General features: G+C 36.6%; 1 protein-coding gene and 1 pseudogene across 1 annotated transcript; one reads left to right on the forward strand and one right to left on the reverse strand.

Annotated features, from left to right (window-relative positions):
* The first annotated feature begins 1,452 nt into the window (after positions 1 to 1,452).
* Positions 1,453 to 3,630, forward strand: hmgb2a (high mobility group box 2a). The gene is made up of 5 exons (XM_016568146.1): positions 1,453 to 1,549; positions 2,257 to 2,415; positions 2,606 to 2,751; positions 2,832 to 3,006; positions 3,087 to 3,630. Exons 2-5 carry the CDS (start codon positions 2,269 to 2,271, stop codon positions 3,249 to 3,251), a joined length of 633 nt encoding a protein of 210 aa, XP_016423632.1. The 5' UTR covers positions 1,453 to 1,549; positions 2,257 to 2,268; the 3' UTR covers positions 3,252 to 3,630.
* Positions 3,631 to 4,706: 1,076 nt separating this feature from the next.
* Positions 4,707 to 18,240, reverse strand: part of LOC107752231 (N-acetylgalactosaminyltransferase 7-like) — a 15,998-nt pseudogene continuing 2,464 nt past the window's right edge.

Genomic DNA, 18,240 nt, shown 5'->3' on the forward strand with positions numbered 1-18,240 from the left:
AATCAGCCTTTCAAATCGTGCCTTTTGTGCTCAGGGTACTTACAGAGCCATTTGGCTAATTCTCCAGAATTGTTTTACACTTCAATTGTCTTAACCTATTCAGATCCAATGGCAAAAGGAGGAGAGAAGTGATTCAGAAGAATGTGAGGTGTTGTTTAATGCTCAAACATAGGTGGTAACAGTGTCATGCTAATCCATGCTGATGTCCTCATTTAGTCCTCCATCACAGTTACATCTAAAATGTGTAGTTTTCTACAATGAATCTATATGGCCACACATTGCATGGAACTGGCTTGAACTGCCCAAGTGCCTATACTAAGATTCCAGCTAAATAAACTAGCCTATCCTTTATTTATTTATTTATTTTTTTTAATTGCATTGGCACATGTACATGTATGTGTGTTTATGATAGTAACACTGGCACAAATTCTGCTGAGAATAGCAACAACAGCAGCTAACAATAATGTCTACAAGTTCTGTTGTTTATTGTGCTATAATAATGAACAATGAACTTTGTTTATATATTAAGGATTAGAAGAAAATGAATGCTTGTTGATATATCAGTTTTAAGAATGCTTTCGTGAACTATGCAATGCATTATCTTCTGTTGTAATACTTTCTAAAATTCAATGGTACTCCGTGAACAAAAACGTCCTTTCCCTCACAAAGGGTCAAAGTACGTGATCGTGTATGTTTACCAACGTCACCAAATGTGTATATTACAGAGCAGCAATACTTGCGCACACGTAAAAAAAAAATAATAATAATAATTCTCGGTGGGAAAATTGGGTTACGTAAAAAATATTTTTTTGTTTTTTATTCAAGCTCTAAATCTTAGTAACACGAAGAACATTAATAAGAAAAGTTATACTTGATGAGAACTGAGAATCTACAAAAACCATGTGACTTTAATACAGCTTAAGGCATATAACAGACAAAGTGGGTGAAAAGTAATTGAAAAATAGCAATGGGATGGTTTTAACATACACTAACGTATGAGGAGGTGTGAGGTGCAAGGCGTGCCGTCTTCAAACTCGCATCTACACAGACTTCAGCGTTTGTCTATATGGCGCTACATTGTTTGAATCACTAGACTTTACCACAAAACCTGAATGTGATTTTGTTTGGCAGGGAGATCATCCCTCAAACACTTTAACTCAGTGTGTGTAACCTATTCGTATTTGTTTCAGACAGAGGTTTAAAATAAGAATAAAACAGAGGTGCATTTTCCCCGATTCAAAGGCTTACCGCTCATTATTTTAAATCCCCTGTTCAACCAATAGCTGACGAGATCAGTGGCGTCGTCATCTGGATGTAATTTCCACGAAGAAACTTGACTGCGGTCATAAACAGCCAATAGGACTTCAATACCACTCCTAGAAAGTTGGCGATTCAAATTTGAACTTGTCCCAACCAATCAGACGAGAGCTCAGAGGGTGGAGTCTATGGGCATTTAATCAAGTTTGTGCGCCCTGCAGCACAGCGACAAAACAGTTTACAAGAAGACTAGACTACGTACGTTCTGTCGAGCAGTTGAGGCTGATTATAGGTACGCATATCTTGGTTTATCTAGCAAATGTTTTTAGATTTTTTTTTTAAATGGAGCTTTTATCGAGCGAGTCTAGGGAAAATTACGTTTCATGGTCGTGATTATTTATTGTACGAATTAAGTATTTTATACGAAACTTAAGACTTTACTATTATTTTAGTACAAATTAAGTGAAGTGGTGTTTATGGAAATGTTCTCGTCTTAGCTGTAACAGTTAGCCTTGTTAATTTTGTGAAGACGTAACGTTAGATTTTCCAGGATTTTAGCAGTTTAGTGATCTTGTGAAGTTAAGAGCGTAAGCAGCCATGACTGGCTGGGAGTTTGAGGTCGTAATGGAGACTCAGTGCCTGTGTCCTGAGCCCGTGTCAGCTAAAAGTCCTCCGAAGTAGTGTTTTGCTAATTTGGTGGGTTTATATCCGTTTTAACGCGTAGAATCTGAAGCCATTTGCTCTCGACAGACATTCTAGAGCATATTTCCTGCAGTTTAGGCGGGATTACAAAATGGAGGGACGCTTATTCTAGTTGAGTGATCTGGTGGAAACGAAGCAGGAACTTGATCGGATTAACTTGCGTTTAGTGAGCGACCATTTCTCTGTTGCTTTACAAGCGTACAAAGCGACACTCGAACGGGGGTTTGACTAACAATACATGCTGCTGCTTTTATTGCTTTTTTTAAAAACAGTTTTTGGTGTTTTTATCACTTTTAGCGTATCACAGCCATGGGTAAAGATCCCAGTAAGCCCAGAGGAAAGACGTCCTCTTACGCGTTTTTTGTGCAAACCTGCCGGGAGGAACATAAGAAGAAAAACCCAGGGACCTCGGTGAACTTTACAGAGTTCTCCAAGAAGTGCTCTGAAAGATGGAAGGTGAGTTGAACAGAAGGGCTGCAATGTTTTTCCGGGGGGTGGTGGTGGTTGTTGTTGTTGTTAGGGAGGGGGTGGGGCAGAATTACACGATGCATCTGTTACTCAAGTGACCGAGACAAATGTAGGGCGGGAGGATAAAGAGCCACACACTGCGTCTGGCAGAACCTAATCATAGTCTCATGTTTCTCAGACCATGTCATCAAAGGAGAAGGGCAAGTTTGAGGAAATGGCCAAAAATGACAAGGTCCGCTATGACCGGGAGATGAAAAACTACGTGCCTCCTAAAGGTGCAAAGGGAGGGAAAAAGAAGGATCCAAATGCTCCGAAGAGGCCACCGTGAGTAGTGCACAAATAGACCCATGAGATTTCTTTTTTGACTTGAGTATAATTTATTTATTTTTCTCCTCTATCATCAGATCTGCTTTCTTTGTCTTCTGCTCTGACCATCGCCCAAAGGTGAGGAGTGACAACCCTGGCATCTCTATTGGTGATATTGCAAAAAAGCTCGGGGAGATGTGGTCCAAGATTTCACCAAAGGAAAAGGCTCCATATGAGCAGAAGGCCATGAAGCTCAAGGAGAAGTATGAAAAGGTAACGGTTGGCCCAATTCTAGGTACTTTCAAAAAAAACATTTGATGTTTTGCTAGTATTAACAAATAATTTCCAACCAGGATGTTGCTGCGTATCGCGCCAAAGGAGGAAAAGCAGATGGTGGCAAGAAGGGTGGACCTGGCCGGCCTGCGGGAAAGAAGGCTGAAGCTGATGACGAGGATGACGATGAGGAAGAGGATGTAGAAGAAGAGGATGAGGATGATGACGAAGATGATGACGATTAAACTATCAGGAAAACTTGAGCTGAGTTGTTTGCAAAACAATGTGAATGCATTTTTTAGCATTTAAAGTTTTTCAATACATGTACAGAAATGTGTAATTGAGTACATATTGAGGTCATGTGCTGTTTTGTAAATGTAACAGCATTTTTTTTTTAAGCACTGCTTTTTGTCTTGATAGCTGTGATTGCTTTGGTTTCTTTTCCCTGTTCGATATGATCTACTACTGCCATTTTAAGACAAATAAGGAACAATTTGGATTTGTGTAGTCTAAATTTTTAAAACAAGCTTTAAAGTTGTGTAGACTGAATCCTTTTTTTTTTTTTTTTTTATTTTGACCAATTCCCATTTTCACTGCAATTTTGACTTATTAAATAATTTTGCAAAATTTGTGTTGTCAGACCACGTTTAAGTTCATAGCAGCTAGTGCTGCTTAGTTGAGTAAGATTATTGAAAAATAAGTTATTAATGGACTAGGCAAACTTTTTTTTTTTTACCTTTTTAGTTTGTTCTGTTCTGCTTTAGTTTTAGAACTCTTAAAGCTGTTCTGTATGTACGCCTAGTTTTACAACCAGGTGCAACTACATTAAAAGCTGAGTTTTGTACTTCTAATAGACTTTGAACTATTTTGATTTGATTTTTATTTTATTTTTTTAGCCATTTGGTTGACCTATTGAAAAGACAAATACTAATTTCTCAAATGAATGACTTGATCTGAAAAATAAGAGACACACATGCAACCTCATCTGTAATCAGAGTTAGACTTGAGTACATTAATGATTTATGTTCAGCTTTTGCTTGGCCAAGTGACAAGTGGTCCTATATACAGGTTGGGTATATTTTTCTATGTAGTCACAATAAGGTGTGCCGTATATCATACACATGACATCTGCTCACCTGCATCCAACACTGCTGCACCGCTGATGCTTTTCCTGCACGTGCTCAGTCTACTGCCTTGAACAGCCCAAGCAGCACACAGACAGTCTATTGTAATTATTCAAATACTTGGGATCATCTCCATTTTTTTTAGTAGGCACTTTCCAAGAATGGAGTACAAAATAGCATGAAACTTTTCTCAATAAAGGGAGGTGGTTCTTTATTTCAGCAACTCTGAAAATCAAATGTTGACCTAATTATAACCTGTTTAGCTTCTTCAAATTTGAGCAACTCTTTTGGACACAATTTGGAACAACTCTGTAGTCCAGAAACGATGGCATGGCTTCAGTATTAAACATGCTTAAATGGCCTACTTTTAATGGTTCCATATATTTCATCTAACATATTTTGCTACAGAAAAGATGTGATTTATGCTTATTAAAAAAACGGCAACCAATGGGATACCCTATTTATGGAAAGTGCCAACAACATTCCCAACAGCCTACAAAAATGTAATCCTCATGATCATCTAAATGGTTGAAATATCATTTAACCTGCTACAAACAGCACTTTCATACAGCAGCAGACTGGTAAAAATGTTACATTTATTTTCTTGAGAAAACAACCATTATAAGTTAGATATTTACACCTTCATTGGGAAGCCCACCATATCTCAAAAGGTCAATTTAGAAATAATCATATTTACATTGTACAAAAACAAAAATGTACACATTGCAATCATTCTTGCCCTTAAAACATAACTTTGCTCCATTTGCTCGAGATGATTTTTGGCCATGAATAGTATAATCAAACGTTGATTTTCACATACAAATAAACATCTATTCCCCTAACCAATCAAACTTTTTAATGCAGTAGACAAAAATAAATTTATCGCTTTTTTTTTCTCATTGTTGACCTTATATCCCCATTTCTCTCCACTCCCATTCTTTACCCATAGTATATGGCAAAAAAAAAAGTGCCATTGTGCCAAAGACGAAAATAGTTCAAGTGGCAGGTTGTCATCTCAAACATAATGAAGGTCCAGTATTAAAAAAATATGCATCCCAGTACTTGATGGACAACCTGTATTTTATAATGGAGCAGCAACAAAAGTGGTATTAGATAATTCATCTCAGCACACATTGTGCACATTCTGTAAAAGGGAAAAACATTCCGTTAGGTAGACCCCTCCAATCCACAGATTCCCAAAAAAAACCCCATGCGATGGACACTAGGGATGAACCGATGTAAACATGGTCTTCAATGGAGAAAAAAAGTTTATGTTTATGATCAGAGTTCAGTTATTCGGGTGATGACTAAAACCTAATTAGTCACATTTATACTGGTAAAACCTGTTGCTGTAGTCAGTGTTTATCCTTGAAGTACATTTGAGCCTGGCTCTCAAACTGCCACAATGTTGTTCATCTCCCACTTCTGCGAGCTCTTGCTGTTGTCACAGTCGGCTATATAAACTTTGTGCAAGACGTCAGAGCGATCCAAGCATTTCCCTGTAGGTATATGTGTGAATCGATGTAGATCCTAAAAAATCAGAAGCATTGGAAAATTTCAATCAAGAATCTATACAGCAAGGTACAAGAGTAAAGTTTGCCAACAACCTAACAAAACACTATTTGTACAGTATTTATTACTAGGTTTTAATCTAGTTTACATATACTATTGTTCATTGTTATTACATGTTTGTTAACAACCCATTAACTAAAGGATATTATGTTTTTATATTTTACTACTGTTCAAAGGTTTGGGGTCAATTTTTTTTTAAAGATATTAATACTTTTATTCATTAAGGTATACTAACTTTTTGGTTAAAAAAATATATTAAAAAAAATTTATATAATGAGCAAGTACAGGTGCGTCTCAATAAATTAGAATGTCGTGGAAAAGTTCAAACCCATCTTCCAAACCGTGTTTTTGTCTAATCCTTAATCACTATGGTACGCCTGTAATTTAATATTAGGACGACTTTAGACCTGTCAGGACAACAACCGCTGCAGAGTCGCCCAGTAGCTGCATGACAAACAGAGAGAAGTAGCACCGTCTACAATGTTCTTCCGCAAGACGCATGCAGTTTTGTTTATTAACCGCTAGAGCGGCAAAAGTTACACAGTGTACCTTTAAGGACTCGTTAAATTAATCAAAAATTACTGTAAAGACTTTTACATTGTAAAAAAAAAAAATCTATATCAAATAAATACTGTTATTTTGAACTTTCCATTCACCAAAAAAATAAAAGTATTAAGGTTTTCAGAAAAATATTACACTTGACGATGATATGAAATGAAATGTTTCCTGAGCAGCAAATCAGCATATTAGAATGATTTCTGAAGAATCATGACATTGAAAACTAGAGCAATGGCTGCTAAAAAAAATCAGATCTGCCATCATAGGAATAAATTGCATGTTAAAATATATTCAAATAGAAAACAGTTATTTTATTTACAACAATATTTCACAATATTGTTGTTTTTACTGAATGTTTCATCAAATAAATAAAGCCTTGGTGAGAATAAGATGTTCTTTCAAAAACATTGAATAAAATCTTAACTTACAAAAAACTTCTGAACTATGGTGTACCCTATATTTTAACTTGAATTTCTGCAGATAATGCATTTTTAACAATCAACCAAGATTAATGTAGAAGCATTTTTACTGTTATTTCTTCCAAGCAATTACATAAACTAGTGTTAGACTACTGAAACATATTGTAAAGTGTCATATACAGCTTAATTTGTGTATAGGATTTGACTAAAAATAATTATTCCAAATGTTTTGATGTAAATAAAATTATTTATTTGCTGTAAAAATAGCATTTTTTTAAACTTAGAAACTAAGGCCAAAGATGGTTCGATACTTCCTGTGACATACCTTAAAATATCTCCACTCCGTGTGCTCGTTTAGGTTGCAGTGTGTTATGATGACAGCAGTTCCGTCTTCCCCCTTTGTCAGGCACTGGTCATACTGCATGAGCTGGTTTGCTTCATTAATTCTAAAGAGCTAGAGAAAGGCATAAGCAAAATCAAATGAGCGGGAGAGAGGAAAAATAAAAAGCTTGCTATGCAAACTGTAAAAAGTAAAGTACTGCTGCTAAATCGTTTTCCTTTACCTGATTTCCACCCATTCTATGACAAGGCCCAATTTCGACATTGCCACCATTGGTGTGGCCCATGCTGTCGATGCAGTAGCTGGTCTCAAACCCACGGATCTATTGAAAGAGAAAATGATGACAAATGCCAATATCTTTAAACCAGTTTCAACTGTTTTTTTCATTGCATTGATTATATAAGCACCTCTCCCCATTCCACATTCTTTGGAGGCAGTGGGTAATGCAGAGGGATGTCATAGGCAATCTCTTCCATGAACCACTTGAAGCTCTTGCAGCGATGTTCCTCTCTGAACTTTTTCAAGCTGCTGGTGTCTCCGTAGGCCAGTGTCAGTGTCTCAGGTCGACTTGCGTAGAAATAGTCTTTATACTCATCCCACCACACCTCCACCACCCGCACATAGTTCTACACGCAGCCAAAGAGGAGAGTGGAGGTTACAGACTGGATTTAAAGTGTAAAGCATAGCTGTGAACCAGCTTTGTTTTCAGATCCAGAGAAGCAGGTTTATGAAAAAAAAAAAAAAAAAAAAAAAAACACTGCCATATCTACACAGGACACACACACACATGGCAGGGATTCAGAAAGTGTTCACGCACAAACTGCTGAAGTGGGATAAATATGTTGCTTTGTGCAATTAATATAGAGGATAAAACGCCCTGAAGTTTATTTTGTGATAAAGACCATCTGACTGTAGATTACATTTTTTTTTTTTTTTACTTTTTTACTTAAATCAATATATGGGCATGAAGTATTGATTTGAGTGAAAATTATTTTATTATCCTATTTGTAGAGACATTTGGTAAGACTGAACACAAGCACAGCTATGTAAGAAAAACTGATTGATCAAATGTTGCCATTGACTCATCATTATTCAGAACTGACTGAATGACATGGAAGTGACCAATCAGAATCAGTATTTCAGTGTAACATAGAACAAATTAAAATAAAAGCAAGCAAACAAACAAGTAAGTCTTGGGAAAAAAATAGAAACACAGAATTACCTTGTATGCACACTTTTGAGAACAACAAAACAAATCTAGTACATTTTAAACTGGACTGAACACAAGCACAGCTATGTAAGAAAAACTGATCAGTCAAATGTTGCCATTGACTCATCATTATTCAGAACTGACTGAATGACATGGAAGTGACCAATCAGAATCAGTATTTCAGTGTAACATAGAACAAATTAAAATAAAAGCAAGCAAACAAACAAGTAAGTCTTGGGAAAAAAAATAGAAACACAGAATTACCTTGTATGCACACTTTTGAGAACAACAAAACAAATCTAGTACATTTTAAACTGAGAGAGCACTAGCAATTTAAAGTAAAAGTTTACCTTGTAGGATATCTCAAAGTTTTCTCCTCCCCAGATCTGAAGGCCTGGATCATAGAGGCCCAGTTCGAAAAAGAAATCTCTCTCTATTGCGAAGAGTCCTCCAGCCATCGCAGGAGACCTGCCATACATATTTACCTATCAGGAATGCTTCCCCCTTACGTTTCACACACATACAGTATGGTATTTAAGAACACTAATAGACAAGGCCTTGTTCAGACTGGCAGTAAAAAGCTGAAATTCATTTAGTGGTACTTTTTTTTTTTTTTGTAGTCTGAAAAAATACATTTTGATAAGTTTAAATTTTTTTTACTAATATGCTAATAATATTGTGTGTGTGTTTTGCCACAAGTAACGGAAGTTTGAACAGTCTAAACAATACATTTTAAAATCACATTTATGAGGCGAAAAAAAAAATCAGATTTTTTCCTGTAGTGTGAACAAAGCCAAAGAATCACCAAAACAAGCAGTAAAATGCTGTCATACATAATACAAAAAAAAAGCATTCCCATTAAAATAAAAATGCTAGTTTTGTCTCGGTGCCTTTATATGGTGGCCGTAGTGCACAACACAACAAAATCTCCATAACACTGCGAAATTGTCACAATAATTTTGCTGTTGCGACTTGTTTTCGCTGTGTTGTGTTAATTTCGTTGTGTTACGGTTTGTTTCCGTTGTGTTGCGCTCATTTCGACAAAATCTCCATAGCACAATGAAATTGTCACAACAGTTTTGCTGTGTTGTGACTTGTTTCCATTGTGTTGTGTTAATTTCGTTGTGTTGTGCTCATTTCGTTGTGTTACCGTTTGTTTCCGTTGTGTTGCGCTAATTTCGACGAAATCTCCATAACACAATGAAATTGTCACAACAATTTTGCTGTGTTGTGTCTTGTTTCCATTGTGTAGCAGTAAACAGCTTTTGAAAACTTTATTGCAGAGAAGCGGACAGAAAACGGCATATTATAACACTGTAAAGAAGTTAAAGTAAAAATGTAAGTAGCATACACAATTTCCCCTGTTTGGTGGCTAGGCACATGCACTTGGGCACACTTACGCCAAGTCACTACCACAGGAGAGATAAGTTTGTAGACACGACAGAATGGAGACTACATGCAAAGAGAAGCAGAAACAAGGTCTATGAGTCGTTAGTTTAGTAGTTCTAGTAGTAGCGACTTTACCAGAACAGCCATGGTGGACTCATAGTATATGAAGTATTTTGTTAAAATCACTTCATTGTGTTATGACCACTTCATAGCAGTTAGTATACAGCTTTAGCACTTTGCGGGAAGTATTTAATGAGTGTCATAAGAGCCAAACTGTTAAAGAAGCAGAGAGATAAGCAGACCACCACCAGTCTTTATAATTGAGAGGCAAGGTCTCTCCACTTATGTGTATTGTGGTCAGCCCTAATCAGCTCAGGATTATGGCTCTAAATTACCGATAGGGCTCAGTTCTAGTTAGTCTCTTCTGCTTCTCCTTGCTATTCAGAGGCACGCGTTTCCAAAGCATGCTCCAGTCCCATGCTCCTCTGGCAAAGCCATCCTCGTCTCCGCCCCCCTGGGGCTCGATGGTGAAAGTCTTGCCGTTAATAGCGTCTATGAGAGGCACTGTGCACACCGTTCTAAACATGGCCACAGAGGATGGAGGAGAGGCGAGAGGGATGTCCATGCAAGCAAACATGGACATACATACACACACAGACAAGGGGACGGGGGAGACAAAACAAGAGAGAGACAGAATGGGTTTAATGATCATGCTTATGGGAGGGTGGAAGTTTACCGATAAGGCTCTGTCTTATGCTTTCTCTTAGCCTTCTCCCTGCTGCTGAGAGGGACCCTTTTCCACAAGAGGCTCCAGTCCCAGGCGCCTCGCGCCAGACCGTCCTCATCCCCTCCCTGCTGTGGCTCTATGGTATAATCATTGCCGTCTATGTAATCTATCAACGGTACTGTGCAGACCGTTCTGCAACATTAACACAACATACATTTAGGTTAAGATTTAAAAAAGAAATAAAACATACCTGGGTAGTACATTAGAAAGAAAAATTTAAAAAAGAATTATATTTTATATTAAAGGGGTCATATGATGCTGCTAAAAAGAACATTATTTTGTGTATTTGGTGTAATGAAATGGGTTTATGCGGTTTAAAGTTAAAAAAACACATTATTTTCCACATACTGTACATACTGTACTCTCCTCTATGCCCCGCCTTTTTGAAACGCGTCGATTTTTACAAAAGGAAAAATTGAAATCGCATCATATGACCCCTTTAATATTCGAACAACTTTTCCAGATAACTAACATCATGTGGTCCAACCAATATACAGAAACATGAAACAGGATTATTTCATAGACAAGACCACTGCAGTGCAGACACTCTAAAATGTCTCAAAATATCAAATAACTTGACTTTTTTTATGGCAATACAAAATTTCAGACTGTATGTCGTCATGTGGTGCAACTTCACAAAAATGTAATGATATTTATGAATTCATGATATTTATATTAAAAAAATATCACTTGAAAAAAATCACATTTTTCACTTGTTCAATATTTACAAACAAAACTGATCAATGATGTGCACACTCACCTGTATTCAAGATGCAAGGAAAATATTAAAATTTATTTGTAGGTTACACCACATGACATTTTCAGAGTCATCCAATTTAAACCTTTTTCTTAAACAAATGGTATAAAATTTTTCATAAATATGAAATCAGCATGCATAGGAAAATTACACTTCTAGAACCAAGCACTTGCATTTTAAACTAAATTCAACTTATTTAAAGAAAAAAAAAAATTATCCTCGAAGTCTCTTTCAGTGGGCACAAATCATCCTAGAGCTTAAATCATACCGGTCTTTTGAAATGGGGGCCACCAGCGGGGCGTACCAGTTCACCCCAACTTCACAATGAGCATCGAGGTAGATCAGCACCTAAGGAAAGAACCATAGTGTGACACAAACAAATCACATTTATGTATACCCATTAAACAGTATGTTGATAATGAGGCCCAAACCTGTCCCAGAGTGGCTTCGTGGGCTCCTATGCTCCTGGCCTGGATCAGACCCTCTCTCTTCTCATTGCGGAACAGTTTGACCAACCCATTCCATTGTTTTATGTACTCCTCCAGCCTCTCTTTAAGATGAACTAATGAGAGAACACATACAAAAAATCACAAAAACTGTCAGATCACGTTTTTTTTTTCTTCTTCTATACTGTCTAATGTACCTCATGAGCACCATGGCAATATGGTAAGGTATGGTATATAACATGCAGAGGCAAAACTTCCAGCTTTCTGTCTGCACATATTAATTATAGCTTGCTACTCAGTTGTAAAAGAATGTTATTGGCATATTACTCACACCAACATCATTACTATAGCAACCAGTGTAGATATACAAGACATTAATTATACCAGAGCAAGTGGATCCAATTTGACCACTTGCAAAAAAAAGTGCAGACAGTCCGCCCTAAAGATTGCATTTGAAAAACAAATCGAAACTGTGTGCGGCATCAACAAAGTTTTTACTGACCTTTATTACTAAATGCATGAAACATTCTGAGCTTATACGCCCTTTATTGATTCGTATCGGCTAAGTCTGCAGCACTGCATTCATTCATAGTTCCCCTGTGAGCGATCTCTTAAAGAGTAATGATCTCTATTCAGTAACAGTCTTCTTGCCCCATATTAATGAACAAGTGCCCAGCATTAGTCTTCAGGCAGACCGCCTACAGGTTGAGGCAACGATATGTCTCTTTCACTTAGAAGTGCAGAATAGACTCTCTAGAGAGGGGTATCAAAACTAAAACCATTCCTCACTTTCTTAAACCTGAAAAACCAGTAACTGCTCAAAGACAGTGATACACATAAATCACAGAGTATTTAGAAAACCGAGGACCACCAAGAAGCAAAAAAAAAAATGCTGTAGTCGTATTTTGGAGAATTTCATCAAAAATATCTTAATTTGTGTTCAGAAGATGAACGAAGGTCTTACGGGTTTGGAACAACATAAGGGTGAGTAAATAATGACAGAATTTTATTTTTTGTGTGTGTGAATTAACCCTTTAAGCCTTTCCATGTATTTTAGACCACAGCTTCTCTACATTAAAATTATGAGCTAACTGCACAATATAAATCAGTTATATTAAAGTCAGCATGAAATAAAATAAATAAATAATAGCAATAATATTAATTATTATTATTATTAATAATAATAATTTTCTAAGTGCATGTTATTGATTTTATTGTGAACAATTCATCTGTGCACAGTGTTGGGTGTAACTAATTACTAAGTAATTAGTTACTGTAATTTAATTACTTTTCCCTTGAAAATGTAAAGTAAGGGATTACTCTTATTTTTTCTGTAATTCAACATTCAGTCTTTCGGTAAAACAACAAACTTCTCTATGGTGATGTGTGCCTGATTTCTCCAACTATTTACTTTGCTTAAGCCCCACCCCTTTTTTTACAATCGACCCTAAACTCATATTCAGTTGATTTGCCTCCATCCGATCAACAACCGACAGATAGAACCAAGTTCCTGCCCTAGATTTTTTTTCAATAATCCGTTTCACAATATGGAAGAAAACATCTATCTTACATTTCGTCACAACTTTAATTCAAAGAGAATCAGCATCATTATTGCCCGTTTACTCGGCTGTTGCAACATAATACAATGTGTAAGGGATGTAAACAACAGCAACACTACTTCCAGTTACTGAAATATCTATACTGATTTGAAAGCAGCTGAGCTACTCCCCGACACAAGTGAAGTCATTTATGTCTCCTTTGTGATTATTAAGAAACACTGGCATCAATGCACCTCTCTTTTCCATGTTTGCATTGTAAATATGACTTCAGTGTTGTTGTTGTTTTTTTTTCTTTTCAATTTTGCACAAAATAAGGCCAGTATGTGTACTAACTTAAAAAAAGTTACAAGCACAGAGTACACACATGCTATGTAGAGTGTTTGATGAAGAAATGAAAACAATGTTCACACTACCTTTGTTACTAAAGTCATCAATCATGACAATCTCAGCCAGGTATTTCCTTGGGGTTCTTTTGATGACGCTGTGCACCGTCCTCATCAGGGTGGACCAGCCCTCATTATGGAAGACAATGATCACGCTGGAGGTGAGGAGGTTTTCATCATAGTGCCAGTATTTACACCTACAGACAAATATACATAGTTATAAAGCACACTATTTTGGAAGTGAATGTTGTTGTGGAGTTGATCTCATGGTGTGCACTTGCACACACAGTATAGCATGCATTAGTGGTAGATTCTTACACACTTGCATCCACCTCCATCCTGTGGAAGCAATTTGTGAGACAGGAAACAGCAACTTTGCACAGGTTTCCTCTGTATAAAGGGAGAGCAATGCCCAAACACACTTCCTCATTCTCTTTCTAAGTTCGAAGTTAAAGTTTCTTTATCCAGTTCATTCACTTTCAGTAGATAACTGACAGTTGTGTGTGGGACTGGAGGAGAAATGCTGTTAACAAACGCAATCTTATTTTTAAAGCGTTATAGTATAAATATACAGGTAGTTGGAAAAAGATTAAATTTCAGGTCTACTTGAGATATGAAATTGAAGTATAAGCACAAAAAAGCATAATAATGAAAACTATTTTGGCTTTGTTTGTAGACTCCAGGTGGGTTATTTGCACTAGGGTTTAGTTTATGTACAAATTCTTATATAGTGCAAACAGAAGCTTGAGCAGCTTACAAACAGAACATGTATATATATATATGAGGAAACTCTTGATGCCTAAAGTAAATAGGACATAGATCTGCCTAAGCCAAGCCTATGCATGTAATATAGGCTTGATTAAACTCATTAGATGTTGTAACAAACACAACATTTCCTTCCCAAAACCAAAAAATATATATTGTTTCCTGTCTGCAACATACTGCAAGCAATACTTTTTTTTCTTATGGCAGTTTAGCCTCTTTTAACATCAGATTTAAGTGCCATGTAACACAAGTCATAAGGCCTAACTTGTCTCACATAGCACAGTAAAGCCACTCAACTGGAAGAGCAACTCACTCCCATGACATTCAGTCTCAATGGAGATCGGGGTGTGCTGCACTACTCAAAAACAAGCTGTCACCATTAAATGCTAATGCTAATTGTTCATTGAAACTACAGCGATGGATGCTAGTTAGTTACATGTTTTAGCTAATTTTAGCACTGAATCTCTGAGGTAATGTTCAGTCGTGACGTCAATTTGTAGGCCAACTCTAATTCATCATGTGCTCCCTAGAGATTTTCTATTGTGTTATCTGAATACCAGTTTTTGATTTGTGTGAAAAATATGGTCTTGATGAGATTACTCGAAGAGACTTTAATGTTTTGTTCTAGAATATAAATTACAAATGTGAGTTTTAAATACTTAAGCTGCTAAGAAGTTACTATAGAAGAACTACAAATGTTGTCAGAATCAAGAAGCACAAAAAGCCACATCCTTGTAGTGGTTGATGTCTTTATTTAGCAAGCTGGCTTTGAAACTCAAAACAAGGGTTAGAGCTAGGGTCTCTTCATGTAACGTTAATCGCACTGACCTTATTTTACTCAAATCAAAAAAACAAATTTCAAATTGATGTCCATTTAAAAGTAGCAGTGTATTCTGACAGTTTCTTTAAAGGCTAGAATATGTAATATATGTGATTGATTAATTGGAGGGCTTTAAATGCATGAAACAGAAGGATGTTTAATTTCATGGCTGTTTCCTTTCATGACGCAATGAGCGATGTCGTTTTCACGAGGCTGAAGTGACTGCCTCAAAAAACCCGTTTGCGCCAACAAATAAAGATATCAGATTTAAAATGACAAAATGATTCGCTGTTAACATGCTTCAGGCCTGTTTGTCTCATGAGGAAGGCATGAGTAAATTATAAAAAAAGCAAAATCTCACTTCAGAGAAAACACTGACATCTTCAGACAAAAGTTGGTATCACTGTGTACACTCACCAACAATTCAGTATCTCAAAAGAAAATACAACCAATGCAAATGCTCTAATGTAATCATGTTATGGTTTAAATCAGCATAATTAAGTCTGAGAGAGATACATATATCTAACACACCTGATCATTTTGAAACCATTTACCAACCAATAATGACAATGCCAAAAGATCAGTGCAGGTTGTTCTGTTCCCAGTAACATTTACCTTTACACCTTGCCTGTATCAAAGAACAGCAGTGTACATTGTTTCAGCCCTGACTTGGATCCAGACACTATCCAGATTTCTCTGCTAAAAAAGGGTTTGATTTCCCCAGGAGGAAGTGAGTTTCAGCAAGCTAGCGTGTGCATTTTTTAAAGACATCCTGGCATTGAGTCAAAACATGTAGCAGTGATATTACAACACAGCTGAATGAATAAGCATGACTGAGTTGAACTGAATTGAATGACCCAATGTATTTATTTGTTTGATATAAAATTTTCTGAATTTATATAAATTCAAGAAAGTATGCTGGTCAAGTTCAATACAATTTTCATGAAAAGTATAGTTCACCCAAAAAAATAATATTCTGTCATTATTTACTCTGCCTCATGTCATTCTAAAACTGTATGATTGTGTAACAAAAAAAGATATTTTGAAGAATGCTGGTAAAATAACAGTGTATTGTGTGACACGAGTAAATTATGATCATGTCTTTTTCGGGTGAACTATCCCTTTAAAACCCATCTTTCAGGCTCTCTGCAAAAGGAGTGGCACTGACTACAATGCCATAAAACTGCAGTAATGATTAAACTGCTGATGCTGCATGTTGTGTTGACTATCAACTCAATGTATAACAAATGTGAAGTGCGACCATTTTATAAATATGTCAGAAAAGAAATCCTATTAAACAGTGAGTTTGTGTCCAAACTGGACGACCTACAGGGGTCAGATATGAAATTAGACCTGTTGTTAAAGCCTCAGGTCAGTTATGAAGCTGTATAAATTTATAAAGCAGTCTCAGGCAGATAATCCAGCTTTCCAGCATGAGGGGAGTTAATGAGAGAGACTGCAGCTTATCATTCAGCTGTGACGTGGCCAAACAACATTTTGGTGGCTGAATTATGGGCATAATGCCGATCCTATTTAACGTCTGGAACATTAGTAATAGAGTGCAGCACATTATCTTTTGAGTACTAACTGTCCTCTGAGTGAAAAGTATATAAGAGGTACAAACATTAATGTACTGCAACACAGTACACTTTTTCTATCAGAAGGTACTTCCAAACTACTTCCACGTCCCATGGTGTTACGTCATGAAAATTATGATTTTGTGATGCTACCATGAACAAAATTAATAGGTATCTTTTGTTAGTGGGAACTGAAAAAAAAGAAGAGAAATGACGTGGCTAAAGAAGCAGGTAGTTCGTCATCTACTATGCCACTGAAATAGCTTGTTTAAAAAAGGTGTGTACTTATCGTTTTCATCTTTCTGGGTGTGATCACAAAAATAACTTGGAAAGGCAACATGTCAGACCTGACTGTCTATAGTGTGTGTGGCCTGAGCATCTTAAAAAAACTTGAGTAAATTTTATTTTAAATAAAAATAAAAACTGTAGTCAAACACATGCTAAAACAAAAAACAAGAGAGGATCATCCGCAGGGGCGTCGCTAGTGGGGGGAAATGGGTGACAGAGTGCATAGGGCCCAGAGTTCTGGGTGGCCCGCAATCGCCTACTGGCCATCAGGAGCACCGGGACATTCCATTCAATTAGTGGGCAGAATCCGATCGCCGAAACGAGGAAGACCTCCCCGATATTAGGCGCTGTTTTTAAATTACAGTGCATGCGAAACCGCATAAAGCAAATACTCCAAAAGTGTGAAGCAGCGCTACCCGATGCATCCGCACGTCAAAGCAGAGCGGGATCAGTCACCCGCACAGCACTGACGAACTTTAAGTTATTAACACTGAACAAATAGCCTATGTGTTGGCAGAAATGTATTTATTATAAATGTTACTGTTATTACATATTGGGGAATATTTTAATTTTATAAAAGGCGTTTTGTAGTTTCTTCATGTTTAGTTTTTTTTTTTTTACTACAAATTTTATAGTTTATTATTACTTATTATTTATTTTAAAAATCATATAACCATGGTAATGAGGACCATGGTTTTACTTCTTGTGACTACCATCCTACTAGTCAGCTAAACTCTGGATTCTAGGGACAAATTTTAACCCCAGTCCAGGGGTTAAAAAACAGTACTCAGTAAAAAAAAAAAAACAGTTAAAAAAAGCTTTACTACCCACACCACCCCCACCCCACGTGATTTTGAGGGGGCCCCATAGCAAATTTATAAGGGTGAGGAAATGATGACAGAATTTATTAGCAGTAACTTTCCAACAGTCTAGCTCAAAATCAATGCTTTACTGTCAAGTGCTTTTATATGTGACAAAAATGCATTATTAAGTTTGTTGCATTTGTCGTGAATTCAGTAATATCTATAAGTATTCGTTTCTGTCCTGTTTTATTAGATCGACCTCAACTCCTTCGACGTGGGGCCAAGGAACAACCGGCTTGAACTGGTCAGCCATGTCATTGTTGGGAAGGTTGGGCTGCAAGAGTTTACCTGCATCTCGTCCTGCCTATGAAATGAGACAAATATATGAGACAAATTGGTGGTGATAAAATTTTAAAATATATATATATATATATATA

Source organism: Sinocyclocheilus rhinocerous, unplaced genomic scaffold, assembly GCF_001515625.1.
Source record: "Sinocyclocheilus rhinocerous isolate Xijiao unplaced genomic scaffold, SAMN03320098_v1.1 scaffold110, whole genome shotgun sequence".
NCBI lineage: Eukaryota > Metazoa > Chordata > Actinopteri > Cypriniformes > Cyprinidae > Sinocyclocheilus > Sinocyclocheilus rhinocerous.

Bases quoted from the DNA above. Each gene is read 5' to 3' on its own strand.
- hmgb2a (XM_016568146.1), top strand. From the start codon at position 2,269: ATGGGTAAAGATCCCAGTAAGCCCAGAGGAAAGACGTCCTCTTACGCG. The intron at 2,416-2,605 runs GTGAGTTGAACA...CATGTTTCTCAG, and splicing joins AGTGCTCTGAAAGATGGAAG to ACCATGTCATCAAAGGAGAA. The intron at 3,007-3,086 runs GTAACGGTTGGC...ATTTCCAACCAG, and splicing joins TCAAGGAGAAGTATGAAAAG to GATGTTGCTGCGTATCGCGC.